This window comes from Crinia signifera, chromosome 5 (assembly GCF_055691185.1).
Source record: "Crinia signifera chromosome 5, ASM5569118v1, whole genome shotgun sequence".
In the NCBI taxonomy this organism is placed as follows: Eukaryota; Metazoa; Chordata; class Amphibia; order Anura; family Myobatrachidae; genus Crinia; species Crinia signifera.
Window position 1 is genome coordinate 201,999,704 of NC_139221.1, and position 16,892 is coordinate 202,016,595.

Below are 16,892 nucleotides of genomic sequence, written 5' to 3' on the forward strand. Positions count from 1 at the left end.
ATGTAATGGGAAAAACAAAGATACCAACACATATAACTTGTATACAAACACACACAAAAAAAAATATATATATATATAGACTTTATTATGTAAACCGAGCCCCTGCCATTGATTGCTAAAGGAGTGGAGTAGTAGTCTGTCCTCACCTCTGCCCTCTCTCTCCTGCAGTCTGGACTCTGGGGGCTCCATAAGGTTTCTTTTAATGCTGCTGCTCCTCTTTCAAGTGCAGTTAGCACTACGCAGTGCAGCAAACCCCGATAAGCTCCGCCCCTTTTCACTCTTTTGCCTCTGGAATTGCTGGGAGAGGAAACCTGGCTCTCCATTGGTCAAAGGCAGCCATCTTTTTGTAGCCAGCTACGGGGGCAGCCATTTTCTGTTAGCCCCGTGCTGCTACTACTACATGGGTGAGAATCGGCCGTGGCATGGGGAGCAGCAGGAGGCAGGACGGAGCATCATGACATGTACCTGCCTCTGGTAGTCAGGTGGGCGGCCCTGTAACACATAAATTATACTGGCCTGGGGGGCAGATGGCACCCTGCCCCCCGCCTAGCCCGCCTCGGGCTTAGGCACATTCGGGGGCGTGGCCTAATCGCGGACCCGTGGCCACGCCCCCTTTAATATTTTTTTTTTTTTTTTTTTTTTTGTGTGTCGGGACCCGGGCCCCCCTGGTAGGCCCGGGCCCAGGTAAAATGTACCCGCCCCCCCTGCCTCTCGGCGGCCCTGCACACACACACACACACACACACACACACCCACCCTACAACAACTGGACAGGTTTAAGCTGAAAAGGGACCAAACACGTGTCATGTCTAGAGTTATAAGGGGTACTCATGACCCTCTATTCTCAAACATTTATTATGTACAATAACTAGTGATTATTATCCCTAATAGCAGTTGCAAAGACCCCAGGTCCCAGCTAGTAAGGGTAAGAGGTACATGTGATGGTTTACTGACAATAAATAGCATATTATATTATTTAAAAAAGGGTGGTTTTTTTTGTTGTTGTTTTTTTTTAAAGGGCCTAACTCATGTACACACATGCCTACGTAGCTGCAATCTTTCAGGTTATGGACGTGCTCAAAATTGCTAGTGAAGCTGATGTTTAGAAAATATAGATGCTTTCCGGAGCCTGTCATCAGAAACTGCGTGCACTTATGCAGCGGGATGCAGTTAAAATCCCGGCGGTCGGGATCCCAGCGTTCAGAATCCCGACGCCGGAACCCCGACACTTTCTCCCTCCGTGGGTGTCCACGACACCCCTGGAGGGAGAATAAATTAGCGTGCCGAGCGTAGCGAGGCACTGGGCCCGCTGCGTGGCGAGCCCGCAAGGGGGGGCGTTCCACGTCCCCCTCTTGTCGGGATTTCGGCGGTCGGGATTTTGAACGCCGGAATCCCGACCGCCGGTATTTCATACTGAATCCTATGCAGCATCGATGTAATAATGAGTAATGGTGTGTACACACTTGTACAATGTACAAGAGATTTTGTCTATATAGTCAAAATCTCATCTGGATCGCATGCAGATCGCACAGGTTTTAACCCTTGCGATCCCGATGCGCGCTCCAGTATCGCATCCAGAAAGTCTTGGCTGCATAGACTATATAGTGCAGATCTGCAATATATAGTCTAAATTGTATATATAGTCTAAATTGTACAAGTGTGTACAAAAGTGACACTATGTTTCTCTGTGCACATGAACACAGTTGAAGGCAGATAAACATCCAGAAAACGGTCATGACAAATTGCGTTTTTGTCCCCACTCCCCGTTCTCTTCCCCCAAACGGTCCTTTCCTGTCAACTCGGAATAAAAAATCTCCCTGCCAGTAGCGCACGCAGGGGGAGTTTCATGCCATGCTGACTTTTTGACCGAATGCAAGTCGACCAATATGGGGCCACCTTTTGACTGTTAACCAAACAACCCATATCTTGTAGTAGATTTCTAAAAATATTTATGGGAGAGAATAGATGTGATGCCTTAATTTCATCTCATCCATGTACCCCGCATGTCCTGTAGGGGACAGCAGAAAGGCACAAAAATTTAACAACATGGCAGCACCAAATATCCTGCTGTACATATACATATCTGTAGTTTCATAAGAGACATGCAGTAGTTGAAGCAATCCAATACAGTTTTAATATCCCTTTTTGGCAGGCAGTCAGTCAGTCAGTCAGTCAGTCAATCAGTCACAAACACATACGTTTTAAGAAAAAAATTAAGGCTTCCAAAGACAAAAGAGTGGTATAGATTAAATGGATTCTTGAATATCATTAGAATAGAAACAATATATTGCATTTATTAAGAATTTCTTATATAGCACAGCAAATACCATATTGAATATAAACAAATCAAATTCATACAAAATAACAAACAATCCGGTTTGCTAGTTGATATCAAGAAATGTACCTCAAATTTAGAACATTACATGTACTAATACATTTAGCATTATACTAGAACTAACAGGTATGCAGCAACTATAAAAATGGTTCTCCTAAATACATTCTGAATGGAAGGACAGTTCTGCTGATACATGTGTTTAAGTATTTAGCTTACACTCATCAGGCCAAATCTAATAGTAATGTGGGGAGTTTCCAGTTTCCTTTATATGTTCCATGGTTCATACACATTTAGATACCATTTTTCCTTGTTTCTGGGTAACACAAACCTATAATTATCTCCAGAGCAGTTGGATAGCGAGCGTTTGAGAACATTACACTGGAATAAGGAGTTATATGTCACGACAGCTAGCAATTAGGAACATGAAGTATCAATGGCCTTTCCATCTGTCAGTCAGGTTTGTTCAGACCCCTGGGAGTTTCTTCCTACTCCAGCAGGAAAGTCACTACCTGTATAGTAATATACTGTAGGTATCCATTGACTTCTGCTGGCTAATATGCCAGGCATCTCTACTTTTAACCTAAGGTTCTAGTACTATTTATTGATGGCTTTGAATTGTGTTCCAAAATAGCAAACAGACCCCTCTCCCAATACACGCTACTCTTCGTCGAAACACATTTAAAATGATCAAATGACACTAAACACACTTAAATGAACCATATAAATATCACCCATTTCTAGTGTTATTCTAGCACCCGCTATCTTTGAAAACCCATGCAGGTCCTCTTGCCTGCTGTAGTGCATCTAGCACAGTGTGGTCTGTATATCAGCACTGATATGCAAACCAGACCTGTGCTACAAACACAGGTTGAGTATCCCCTATCCGAAATGCTCGGGACCACGAGCATTCCGGATAGGGGAATTTTTCGGTTTTTGGAATATATTTTTTAAAGCATACTTACCTGTCCCCTGATGGTGTCCGGTGGCCCCTCGGCGTCCACGCAGTCCCCCGGCGTCCACAGCAGGCCTCAGGCATCTTCTCTGGGTCTCCAGCGATCCCAGGAATGCATTGCGCGAGTGTCCGTCACATCGCGCAATGCATTCCTGGGACCGCTGGAGAAGATGCCGGAGGCCTGCTGTGGACGCCCGGGGACTTGGTAAGTATGAAAAGAGGGTTAGGGGGTTAAAAAAATTCGAATGATTACAAAAACCACGGTTTTTGGAATAATTCGGATAAGGGATGTCCGGATACCGGATACTCAACCTGTACCACAGCAGGCAGCGACACCCCAGGCAGGGAACAGGAACATGGGTTTTCAAGATGGCAGGTGCTAGAATGAACACTACATTTCCTTAAAATTAACAAACAGATGTGGCAAAGACAAAAACTAGATTTGGATATTTCAAGATAATTTGTTGTAAGAATTTATTTCTCAACTAAACGTTAAATATTATGCAAAGTAAATATATTACACACAAAATGTTGTAAACTTGCAATTAAATAAAATGTGTGTATTTCCATAAATAATTAATAAAGTATTATACGAGGAAGAAATCCCAGAAAGTGGGAACTACAAATTTACCATGGAATAGAACTATAGTAATAGAGATGAAGCAGCTCTCATTAGAGCTGCTCCTGGTGATTCTATTGCCATCCGCTGCCGTTCGCCAACCCGCAGAAGGAGGCGCGTGCACGCCCCGTTCTGACCGAGCCCACCGCCGCCTCCCCCCACCCCTCCCTAACTCTGCCCGTCTCCCAGAAGCAGAGACAGGCAGGGTTTCTGCCATCCGCCGCCAAGTGAAGGGGATGCGTGTGCGTGTGATACGCTTGTGCGTCCCCAGTCAGAAGCAACGCCACTCCACCAGCATTCGCCAGCTCAGGGAATCTGGTGATTCCCTGGGCTGGCTGAGAGGCGCTACATTTGAATGTGTACCTTCATGCCTAAATACAGGTGCATATGTAATTGCATCCAAGTTCACCGGAGGCGCGCAATTCCATCCGAATGGACATATTTTAAAGCAGCAATCATTTACAAGTCATGGTTTTTGAAGCAGCAATCATTAACAACACAAAACCATGCCTTGTAAATGCTGCGTTAACACAAAAAAGAAAAACAAACTTGACTGCTATTACATATTCCCCATATTCTGAACCAGCATTTATGCCATGAAAATGAGCTCAAACGCCATTACATATGCCTCCAGAACTCTATTGTGCCTTAATATCCATCTAAAATATTGGCATAAAACAACTAGGATGTTAAACTGGTCAAATTCATTGACTATCACCTTTGTACGATAGGATTGTTCTCAATCTGTAATATCAGAACTTCCTTTTCTACTAGCAATAAAATACAAACAGCTGCAGGGCAGTAAATAAACAAGTAATTCTTAATCAGCTCTGGGAGGGTGAACTAGAAACAGAGGACAGAAAAACAAAAGAAATTCCTGAAAATCAACTCACACTGTAATTATTATTCCAAGCAGCTTAGCATAGCAGATAAGTGATCATGTGAAGGTTTCACAACCATGCACGCGTCTTTTTATAGCCATAAAGTAAAGTATTATTTTCACAAAAAAATATATATATAGGTGTGGTTCAACTACCAGGTCACAGATTGCACCATTACAATGTCTGGGGTCATATTTAGGAATGTTTGATCAGTAAATACGGATGTAAGTAAGACGTCTTCACAGTTCGGAATGTCAATATACAACTCAGTAAACAAGGGATAATTACACTAACACTTTGTGTGTTTGATATGCTGTGTGTAACTATCAAGTGAATATGAATGCAGAAAGCGGGCACAGAACAATGATCACATGGAGGTCATAATTATGTGGGTCCCAAATGATATATATTGTTGGTCCTAGTAGTTCAGTTTCTGGGTCCAATCGGAATTTCTGATTACATGTAAAATACTCTGAAGTACCCATCCTACCCCTCCACATATTCCTTAAACATCCTAACTTCCTTCTATGAGGTCAGTTCCCAACACATGCACCTTAACTGGTATGACCATATACACTCAAATTTTATTGAACTGTTCCCTCCTGATCCATACATTTTAAATAGTCAGATTTCCTCTTGTGGTCCACACTGCACCACTGGCATGATGTATCTGTAATATGGTGATTTTGGACCCAAGAATGCAATGTGCTTGGCATACTAGAGCGGAATTCATTCAGCATCCCGGCGGTCAAGATGCCAGCATTCACTATACAGACACCGGCCTCCCAACATTAATTAGAATGCTGGCAAAAGAATCCTAACTGTCAGGATACCGAACCTGGGTAGAATTAGGATTAGGCCAGGAGGGGGAGGGGCAGTGTAAGTATACTAATAACCCTTTCACACCAGCCTAAATTCCTGGGTTGGGTCCGGGAACAACCCGGGACTAGCTCTGGTGTTAAAGGTTCCAGGGACAAATTCCCGGGTTGATTTGCCGGCAATTCAACCCTGCTAGGTAGCAGGGTTGCTCCCGGGTCCTTCCAGGGTTACTGGCTGGTGTGAAAGGTGCAGGGACATGTCCCTGCTTCCCGTGTTGCCTCTGCTAGTGCCGATTTGCTAGCAGGGCAACTTCCTGTTGTGGTGGACACTCACAGACACGCCCAGAGACAGCATACAGTGTGCATGTTCTGTAGCACCACAGACCCCAGAAGTTCATTTTAACCCCTGAAAGCCTGCAATGTGTGACATGTCTTGGACAAATGAGGAGGTGAGAGAGCTATTAATCATTAGAGGGGAAGATGCTTTCATATGTCTTTTAATTTGTTTTATACAAGTAAACAAAGGTTGAAACACTACAAATGTTTTGTTTCTTAATTATTAATAATCAATAATCTAATTTCCAATGCTTTTTTTCATAGAAATGCAGGGTCAGCCAGGGTTCAGTGTGAAAGGTGCCGACCCGGGTTGTCCCGCTTCAAAAGCAAGTGTGAATGGGTCCCAACCTGGGAATGTCCCTGGAATTTAATTCCCGGGTTTGTCTCTGCATTTCTGGTGCGAAAGGGGTATTACCTGACCCCTGTTCAGATTCCCTCCGGGTATTCTGACCACCAGCATTCCCACCTTAGGTCACCTGTATGTATTCCCATGGAGCATGTGCCAAAAAAAAATAAAAAAAAAATAATGGGTACTTGTTTCCTAGCACGGCCACAATCGCGGCCATCGGGGGTAATTTTTAGTGGCCCGCGACGCGACCGACGCGATGCCCCCGATTTTTCCATTGAAATGCATTGAAAAATCGGGTCGGTTGCGTCGTGTGCACCTAAAAATGCTTAAATGGTCCAGACGCGATGACCACGATTTCCCCATAGGGAACAATGTTAAATGGATCAATTTACCCAAATCAGCATAGGGAAGAATGGTAAATGGGCCAGAAACCCCAAAAAAACCCACAGAGCAGTGGAATGTCCCCCCAAAAGTAGTTGACGCCACCCCGCCATCAACGTGAACCCGAAGCGTGGCGAGCGCAGCGAGCCCGCGAGGGGCGTCGGTACGCGTCCTCCGACTTTTTCATGCCCTACTATCCACGTCGGAAATCGCGGGCATCGCGTCTGGCCCATCGCACCCGATTTTTTTAGCGGCCGCGATGGCCCCGATTTTACCCCCCGATGACCGCGATTATGATCGTTGTGGCCGTGCTAGGAAACAAGTACCAACTAATGTTGCTCAGTGCAAAAAGAAACTTCTGAGCATTATTTTTCCATTATCTGAGGGATCAGGTTGATAACTGATTATTAGTTCCCTCTGAGACCCACTCTGCAATACTGAATGAGTGGGATGTGTAAGTATTACTGGGGGCATCTATAGTTAGGAGTTATTTCCACAAAGGGAATTCTTGCCAATGGGGGTTCTTGGGGATCCAACAGGGAGTTTGCTGCCACTGAGAGTGGGTATGGATTAAAGGATAGACATTACATTGTCAATAGGTTGACACCAGCTGGCCAAGGTTAACATGCATTGCAAATGAAAGGTTTCCAACCAGATACCCTGAGAGGGTAGGAAGTATTGGTTCAATAAGGACCACCTATATAAATTCTTTATAAAATATAAATATCGGCAAGTGTGAAATCTGCCTAAAACGTTTGCTCCCATCTGCAAATGCGCAAATCCCCCACCAACAGAATGGGGCTAAATTTGCACCTTTCCGATCAATGTTGAATTAGCCCCTAAATGTGGACTGTGATGCGTATTATCAAAAGGAGTAAAAATATTTACTTGTACACATCACACAATATAACATACATTATCAATAGATTTTCTGTAACTTGCAACTTGCTTATTTCATTAAGATTATACCATATTCAAAATATAATTTGTATACTTTCACGGCTCCCATTGCAAGCCATATGTAGTGGCATGTAGTGGCATGCAATGCGATTTTTCCGGGATTTTTATGCATTTAAAAAAATAAATAAAAAAAAATCGCATGCCATGCGATGCGCTGGCATGCGATTTTGATCACAAATGCATCCAAATGTATTTAAATTAGTAGCAAACATGTTAAATGCACCCCAAATGTAATTTTTCACACTGTACCACCGCCACTATCAACGCCAACCCGAAGCGTGGCGAGCGCAGCGAGCCCGCGAGGGGCGGCGGTACGCGTCCTACGACCTTTTCATACCCCCACTATCCACGTCGGCGTGGAGTTGAGAATAGAAAGTGTGGCAAGCGCAGCGAGCCCGAAGTGTGGCGAGCACAGCGTGCCCCGCGACGGGACGCGGATACCTTCACAGGTATCCGTGTCCCCTCGTGGGATTCACAGCTATCCGTGTCCGCTCGCCACACTTTCTATTCTCAACTCCACACCGACGTGGATAGTGGGGGTATGAAAAGGTCGTAGGACGCGTACCGCTGCGCTTGCCACGCTTCGGGTTGGCGTTCATAGTGGGGGTGGTACAGTAACAAATGCCCTTTGGGGTGCATTTAACATAGGTCAATGATTTCTGTGAAAAATGGCATTGCATCACATCGCATGCGATTTTTTCCTATACGATGCCCATCGTGGGAGCCGTGATCCTACACAAGTACCTATAATTTATTATTCACACTGCTTCCTTATGCTTAGCCAGTGATTAAACATAAATCATTGTTAAACGCAAAAGCACTATTTTGAAATGTTTTCCGTCTATTAACAATAGACTTGGTTAGCATTTTAAAACTTTGCAACCTATTGCTAAAATGACTCAATCTAGGCTCCTATATTAATGGAAATGAGTGCTATAAAACATTTGCCATTCAATGGATTTAAAAAAAATACTATAATTTACATAAAAACCAGATGTACTTGTTTTTCACTGCAGCAAATCAAGTTAGAAAGTGTGTCCTTCGAACTGAATATTGACAGCCCTCCACATACACGTTGTAGGCCTGTTATTACTTTGTTTCAGGATATTTGTACAATACGGGGAACAAAAATTGCACTAATCCTAATATTGAATTCAGATGCATATTTTAAAATAGAACACACATTACCAATTGATCATGTTAATGTGGATATAAGAACCAAAAATAACTATTTGTAGATTCAAATTAATTCAACAGTATATTAAGGAACATGTTAACCCCCCTAAAGCACAAATAAAATTACTTATGTTTGGATGTTTTGTTTGGCTTCTTTATTTCTGCTAAAATAAAGTTGTTTTTTATTATTGTAATATATCAATACTAATACCTGTATATTACCAAATACAGGTAATATAGAAGTGATTGGCTACCTCTTCCCACCAATAATAAACTAACAATAGTCATCTAGGTATACACTTTTGGGGTACTTCCACAATTACATGATGCTAAGAGAAGCAATGGTGACTTCAGTACTTCTGGCTTTCTTACCCATTCTATAAAACACATTTTCTCTATCACCACATTCAGAGCAATCCCTTTTAGACCAAGCCCCAGTGTATATACTTAATCATGAAAAGATTACTACATGGAAAATGTATAGTTTTATCCCAAAAACAATCGTGCCACACTTCACCATCCTGACATGGGAATTCTGGGATATATTTAGCAAGCCACACATTCTCTGCTTATTGGTCCTCGAAAATTAAAGCTGCAGTAAAATGAAGTGCAAATTAAGGCATGTTTTGCAATTATTGAATTAATATTGCGGTTCTTTTTAATTGCAGGGTAAAAAGAGAGAGTATACAGTATCTCTTTCTGGACATACTTTGAACATGTTGCAATCACGAGTTAAGTGTTATTATGGTATCCATGTATAGTGTCGACATGGTGAAACTATCAATGCAGGGTCAACATAGCTTTGGTCAACACATGAAAAGGTTGACATAAGTTTTGGGGGATTTTCTTTTGACCTTTTTCATACTTTACCACCCATGTGGAATCCGATTAGGAATGAAGCATGGCAAGCGAAGTGAGCCATGTGAGAAAACGCGGTACACTAATTAGGGGTGCATGTACTTAGGTGTCGACATTGACACAAAAAAATAAACCCCTTGAAAAACTTATGGAGTATTAGAGACCCAGGTAGTTTTCTATCACACATGCAGAAATCCCAGGGTTGATGTGCCGCATGTTCATGTGCAAAAACCAGGGTTATAGCTGCATGTGCAAATAAAGTATACCAGTGCCAGTTTAAGTGATATCCAGGCTTCAACACAGATGGTTAAATTAAAATAACTGAAATACTAATTAAGTCACCTGTGCTCAAGCAATGATATCAATAAAACCTGAAGTTAGGGATGCCAATCCCAGGGCATTTTTTTCAATCCCCGGATTGGCATCCTTAATAGAAAATAAAAAATAAAACATGTGCCAGAGGCCACACATATTTACTTACGTGCGGGTGGTGAGAGTAAGGAGGGCGGTTCAGCCGTGCAACCTGCGCAGCGTGACCTCAGACCAAGTCATGCTGCACAGAGCCGGGAGAAGCCGGGCAGTGTCTGAGTGTGTGTCTAATCCCAAAATACCAGAAATGGAAACACCAATCCGGGATTAAAATCACAACATTTTGGGCCAAATCGCTGTCGGGATTGGCTGCTCTCCACTACATGAACTGTTCCGATGCTTACACCCTGCTCAATTAATTGGCTGTTAAACTGAATGACCAATATATTTCTGGTCTGTTGGCATATGTCTTCACAGACATGTTGCTTCGGCTGTGCAACAAAGTCAATGGATTATTCCTGAGACTAGCAACCTGGGTCAGTGCCCTAGCTCCGGTCTGAAAGAGGACACAGGCCATGCCTAAAAGGAGCAGATTGACTTGGGACAGTAGCACTTGGAGCTTACATCATCTCCAAGCGCCCACTGTAAGTCAGAAGACCCAGGTTCGATGAAAAGGGTGACAACCCAGGAGGAACCTATGTCATCACCAATGCACGAAAAGGCATATGCCCCAGTTTCAGTCTGTTTAGTATCCCAGCTCCAAGCCGGGTTTAAGATGGGGTTTTAGGTCTGAAATGGTTATTGATGAAAGATATACTCTTTGTTTATGAACAGCTTGTTTATATAGCACTAGTAAGTCCATAATATTTAGAAAATAAAAATGTCCACAGTGGAGCATGTGACACTTTCCTTCCTCCAGGTTACCTGCTTCAGGAATGCAGCCTGCAGTGCACCCGTAAAACCCTGAAAAGGAGTGTAGTGGGCACATGCTGGATGCCAGGTAACCTGCCAAACCTCATGCATGCGTCAGGTAGGAGAACTTATGGCAAGGGCTAGAATTGTATATAAATTTTCATAGTACCAAGGGCTCGGATGTACAGGAAATACACAAGTTAAGTCAGAGCAACACGCACAACAAAATAACTTATTTAATAGATTATACTGACAGCGCAGAGTAAAGTAAGGGCGAATGACAGCAGTATAGCGTGATGGCGGAATAGATGAGATACAGGTAAGAGGGAAGTGCCCTATATACCACACATACACAGCAGCAGGCAGGCCTGGCTAGTGTGGTAGTAGGAGGTGAGGCACACAGGAGACAGGGAACGATGGGGCTGTGTCTGGGGCAGGGCATGCAGGTGTCACGGGGAATAACACACGTCTCACCTGACAGCCCTTCTTGTGGTGAAAGCCCACCACCACTATGTGCAGCACCGGCCCCCCTTTCCCCCCGGGGCTCTCCTGGCCAGCCTGGACATCCATATGTGAGGAGGCACAGCCTGTTCTGCCACAGCCAGCAGGGGGAGCCCTCCTGTCAGGCGGCGTGAAGATGGGTGTGAGCGGGCAGTCTCCGGGGCTACGGTGCGTCGCTTCTCCACCTGCAGCTCTCACACAGTCACTGGCTGCGGTGATGCTGTGTGTTACTCTGCGGCCGGTGCCCGCCTCTCCCTCCGCCCAACTTGCTGTCACCGGTCTCCCTCCCTCCCCCTGCGTGCCGCGGGCCCATCACGTGACATTGACAGCTGGTGTCGTCGCCACGCACGCGCCCCTTGACCAAGCACTACTAGCAGCGCTAGCAGCCACCCACTGCCCCGAGCCGAGTGACGAGTTACTGTGTACTGTCATGGCGGTTTAGCATCCTATCATGCTGCTGGCCTGTGTTTAATAGAGTGGGTGGGTCCTAGTTTCGATATGGTAGATAAAGCTGTGTGACCATACCTCCCAACACGACCCTCTCCAGGAGGGACACATTGCTCTGCTTCTGGACTTCCCTCTTAATTTATAATTGCCATCACCTGTGTTGAAGCACCTTTCTTAGCAATTTATCTGTTCAACACAGATGAGGGTAATCAGGTCCAGGAGCAGAGCATTGTGTCCCTCCTGGAGAGGGTCATGTTGGGAGGTAGGTATGTGTGTGTATATCTATATAAATAGCTAGATAAATTTATATTCTGGAGCCATACCTCCAAACATGACCCACTGCAGGAGGGACAAAGGGGCAGATTTATTAAGCTTGGTGAAGTGATAAAGTGTCTGGTTTTTCACCAGCTAAACAGCTCTGAACTGAAGTTACAGGCTTGGTTTGAAAAATGACAGGTACATACCTCCCTTCTTGGGAGCCGGAGGAGGGACGGGGGACTGTGCGCCGCAGGGGGTGTGGCCTAATATCAGGGGCGTGTTTTGTACTCACGGCTCACCCACGCCCCAATTTTGCCACTATGGGGGCATGACCCATAGGCTCTGTGAGCCTCTAGCCATGCCCCCAGCGCACAGCGTTTATTCACCGCTGCTCACCAGCCGACAGGGGGGACTCCCAACAGCCCCCCCCCCCTCGCTGCGGGACACTGCCGGCCGCGGGAGGGACGCTGGAATTTCCCTGAAAACTGGGACTGTGCTGCAGCCCTGCAACTGCCACTAACAAGGATGTCCAGAAACAGAGCATCTTGTCCCTCCTGGAATGGGTCATGTTGGGAGGTATGTGGAGCTCTAAGTGGACGCGTTCGTATGTCGTGTAGACTGAGAGGTTTACAGCCTCCCTGCATAGTCATCACCCGGACCCTTTTCCCCAAAAGGGACACCACACAGATGGAGCGAGATACGGGCATTGGGTTACCAGCAAGTTGTTAGACAGTCATTAGGTTGACATGTGTCTAGGTCGACAGTCAAAAGGTCGTCATGGGGTTTTTCACTGTTTTTTGAGCTGACATGTTCCGACAGGTGGTATTTCATGCCCTACCATCCACTCAGATTTTTTTGCCCAGCCCGAAGCATGGGGCAGTACGGATGGTGTAATGGTTAGCATTACTGCCTCACAGTGCTGAGGTCATGGGTTCAATTCCCACCATGGCTCTAACTGTGCGGAGTTTGTATATTCTCCCCGTACTTGCGTGGGTTTCCTCCAGGTACTCTGGTTTCCTCCCACAATCCAAAAATATAACTGTAGGTTAATTGGCTCCCAACAAATTAACCCTAGAATGTCTGTGTGTGCATGTACATAGATTGTAAGCTTCACTGGGGCAGGGACTGATGTAAATGTTCAACTATACTCTGTAAACCGCTGCGGAATATGTATGCGCTATATAAGTAATTGTTAATGATTAATAAATGGGGAGCCATGCGAGGGCACGTGGTGCCCTTTAACCTGTGTCCATGTTGACATTTGAGTAAAAAACAAACGGTACTTGTTTCCTAGCTTGGCCACAATCGCGGCCATCGGGGGTAATTTTTAGTGGCCTGCGACGCGACCGACGCGATGCCCCCGATTTTTCCATTGAAAACAGTGAAAAATCGGGTCGGTCGCGTCGTGTGCACCTAAAAATGCTTAAATGGTCCAGACGCGATGCCCACGATTTCCCCATAGGGAACAATGTTAAATGCCTCAATTTACCCGCGATGACCACGATTTCCCATAGGAAACAATGTTAAATGGATCAATTTACCCAAATCAGCATAGGGAAGAATGGTAAATGGGCCAGAAACCCCAAAAAAACCCACAGAGCAGTGGAATGTCCCCCCAAAAGTAGTTGACGCCACCCCGCCATCAACGTGAACCCGAAGCGTGGCGAGCGCAGCGGTACGCGTCCTCCGACCTTTTCATGCCCTACTATCCACGTCGGCGTGGAGTTGAGAATAGAATAGTGTGGCGAGCGCAGCGAGCCACCGAGCCCGAAGCATGGCGAGGGGACGCGGATACCTTCCCAGGTGTCCGCGTCGCCACGCTTCGGGCTCGGTGGCTCGCTGTGCTCGCCACACTATTTTATTCTCAACTCCACGCCGACGTGGATAGTAGGGCATGAAAAGGTCGGAGGACGCGTACCGCCGACCCTCGCGGGCTCGCTGCGCTCGCCACGCTTCGGGTTCATGTTGATCGCGGGGTGGCGTATAGTACTTTTGGGGGGACATTTTTATGTTCAGGGGTGTTTTTGGCCCATTTACCATTGTTCCCTATGATAATTTGGGTAAATTGAGCCATTTCACATTGTTTCCTATGGGAAATCGTGGTCATCGTGGGTAAATTGAGCCATTTAACATTGTTCTCTATGGGGAAATCGCGGGCATCGCGTCTGGCCCATCGCACCCGATTTTTTAGCGGCCGCGATGCCCGCGATGGCCCCGATTTTACCCCCGATGACCGCGATTATGATCGTTGTGGCCGTGCTAGGAAACAAGTACCAAACAAACACATCGACCTTTTGACTGTCGACCTAATGACCCTGTCGATCTAACCCATGTCCACCTAATGACTGTCTAACAACTTGCTGGAGACCAACTGATCCACACCCGTTGGGGCATGCTTGTCAATGCCTACCTGACCTTCTCCATGAGGGAGAATTTCAGGACTTCCCTGGTAATGTACGATTGCCATCACCTGTGGTGAAACATCTTCCTTATCAATTAACCTGTTCAACACAGGTGATGACAATCGTACATGACCAGGATGGTCCAGGAACAGAGCATTTTCTCCCTCAAGGAGAGGTCAGATAGGGACAAATGGTAAAGTTTCCGAGGGGCAGAGTTTGCTGCATGGAGCTGGTCCGGACTGTACCGTTTTGGCCTTTCTTGATGTTTTTGGTCTAACTATTTGTTCTAAAATTAGTGCTGTTTAATACTTACTTTTATTTTAACAGAGCCACAAGGAGTACACAGTGCCACTCTAGGGAAACATCATTGTGTGTATTATATATATATATATATATATATATACACACACACACACATTCCCGGCGATGATGCGGGAGCGCGCAGCAGCACTCGCTGGGACATACACACTGGGTGGCTTTGAGCTGAAAGCCGCTCAAACAGGCTGTTTTGAGGGGCTTTCAGCTCAAAGTCGCCCAGTGTTTATGGGCCTTAAAGCTCACAGCAGACTGTGCTTTTAAAGGTGAGCAGTTACCAACACACCTGTCACTAATCATCTAGGGAAATAGTTAACATAAGCTATGCACTGGCGTAACTATCGTCCCGCAGCCCCCGCCGTGGCGGGGAGGCGCTGAGGGTATGTGGGCGCCGGGGGGGCTGCGGGACGACAGTCACTGTCTGGCTGCCAGTGTGCACCGTCCGGATCCCAGCTCTCCCGGCTATTGCCGCAGCGCTGCTCTCACTGATACAAAAAGTGACACTTGGAAAATGGCTGCCCCCATACCGCAGACAGTTTTTCGTCTGCTGTATGGGGGCACCCATTTTCCAAGTGTCACTTTCGTTAGCAGCAGTAGCCGGGACCCGGCGCGGACGGATGCGGGCCAAGGTAAAACACACACGCACACAAACACACACATACACACACACACGCTCTCCCCCCGCAATCCCCCCCCCCCCCCCCGCGCGCCACGGCTCCCCGCTGCTTGGTTTTTTTTTTGTTTTTTTTTAGGGGGGGGGGGCCTGCACTTTCGGCAGGGGGGCGCACAATTATTAGTTACGCCTCTGAAGCTATGCAATATAGGTTAAAACAGGGTGCATGAGAGAATGTGACTACAATAAGACTATTTAAAAAATGAATCTAATAAACAATATACACTAAACATCGACACTCACCTTTCCTAGTTTTGGGGTGCCCTATGGCTTGTGACCACATTGTTTAAACATAAATTGTAGGGGCTCTGCACTCACTAAATTAACTGATATTAATAAATAGTAGAGATTTGGTTCATGAATTGATCAATGGTCATACCTCCCAACATTACCCTCTCCAGGAGGGACACAATGCTCTGTTTCTGGACTTCCCTCTGATTGAATAACTGCCATCACCTGTGTTGAAGCACCTTTCTTATCAATTACCCTGTTCGGCACAGGTGATGGCAATCGCACATTCAGAGGAAAATCCAGAAACAGAGCATTGTGTCCCTCCTGGAGAGGGTAATGTTGGGCGTTATGATGCATTCTCTCATGCATCCTGGTTTAACCTATATTGCATAGCTTATGTTAACTATTTCCCTAGATGATTAGTGACCAGTGTGTTGGTAACTGCTCACCTTCAAAATCATAGTCTGCTGTGAGCTTTAGACCAGATAACATGTCAGGAATCTAACATTAATGTGATAGCTATGTGTATTGTAGCCATTTTGAGCAATACTGTTAAGGCCCATACACACTGGGCGACTTTGAGCTGAAAGTCAGTGTGTATGGCCCGGCGATAAGCGCTGCTGCGCGCTCCCACAGCATCGCCGGGAAAGTCGTTCATCTGCTGGTTATACCAGCAGATGAGCGGCTTTCAGGACAGATTTGCATAGCGCTTCGCTATGCAATGCTGTCCTCCCCCCTCCGTCGGTGCCGGGCAGAGGGAAAGCCGCTTAGTGTGTATGCACTGAGCGGCTTTCCCCGCAGCGATGATTTTAATCATCGCTGGGCATAGTTGCCCAGTGTGTATGGACCTTTAGGACCTGCAGAAAAGTGGGGTCCCATGAAGCGGGCTGCTGGCTTAAATACATTGATCAATTCATGAACCAAATCTCCACTATTTATTATATATATCTGTTAATTTAGTGAGTGCAGAGCCCCTATAATTTCTGTTAAACAATGTGGTCACAAGCCATAGGACACCCCAAAACTAGGAAAGGGGTGTGCCGATGTTTAGTGTATATTGCGCCCATCATCCACACCAACTGGGCCAGCTCTGAGGGAGATTGGGGGCTGTACAGCAGATCCCGGAGTGTTGGACAATAGTACCACTGCATGACAAAAACAAGTCCATATCCCCTTATT

At 45.8% G+C, this 16,892-nt stretch overlaps 1 protein-coding gene across 1 annotated transcript in view; it reads right to left on the reverse strand.

Moving 5' to 3' along the window:
* AVL9 (AVL9 cell migration associated) overlaps positions 1-11,678 on the reverse strand; it is a 62,682-nt gene extending 51,004 nt beyond the window's left edge. The window contains exon 1 of the mRNA XM_083188439.1: positions 11,361-11,678. Within this exon, the coding sequence (XP_083044565.1) occupies positions 11,361-11,456 (96 nt within the window). The 5' untranslated portion in view covers positions 11,457-11,678. The remainder of the gene's footprint in view (positions 1-11,360) is intronic.
* Between the last annotated feature and the right edge of the window lie 5,214 nt (positions 11,679-16,892).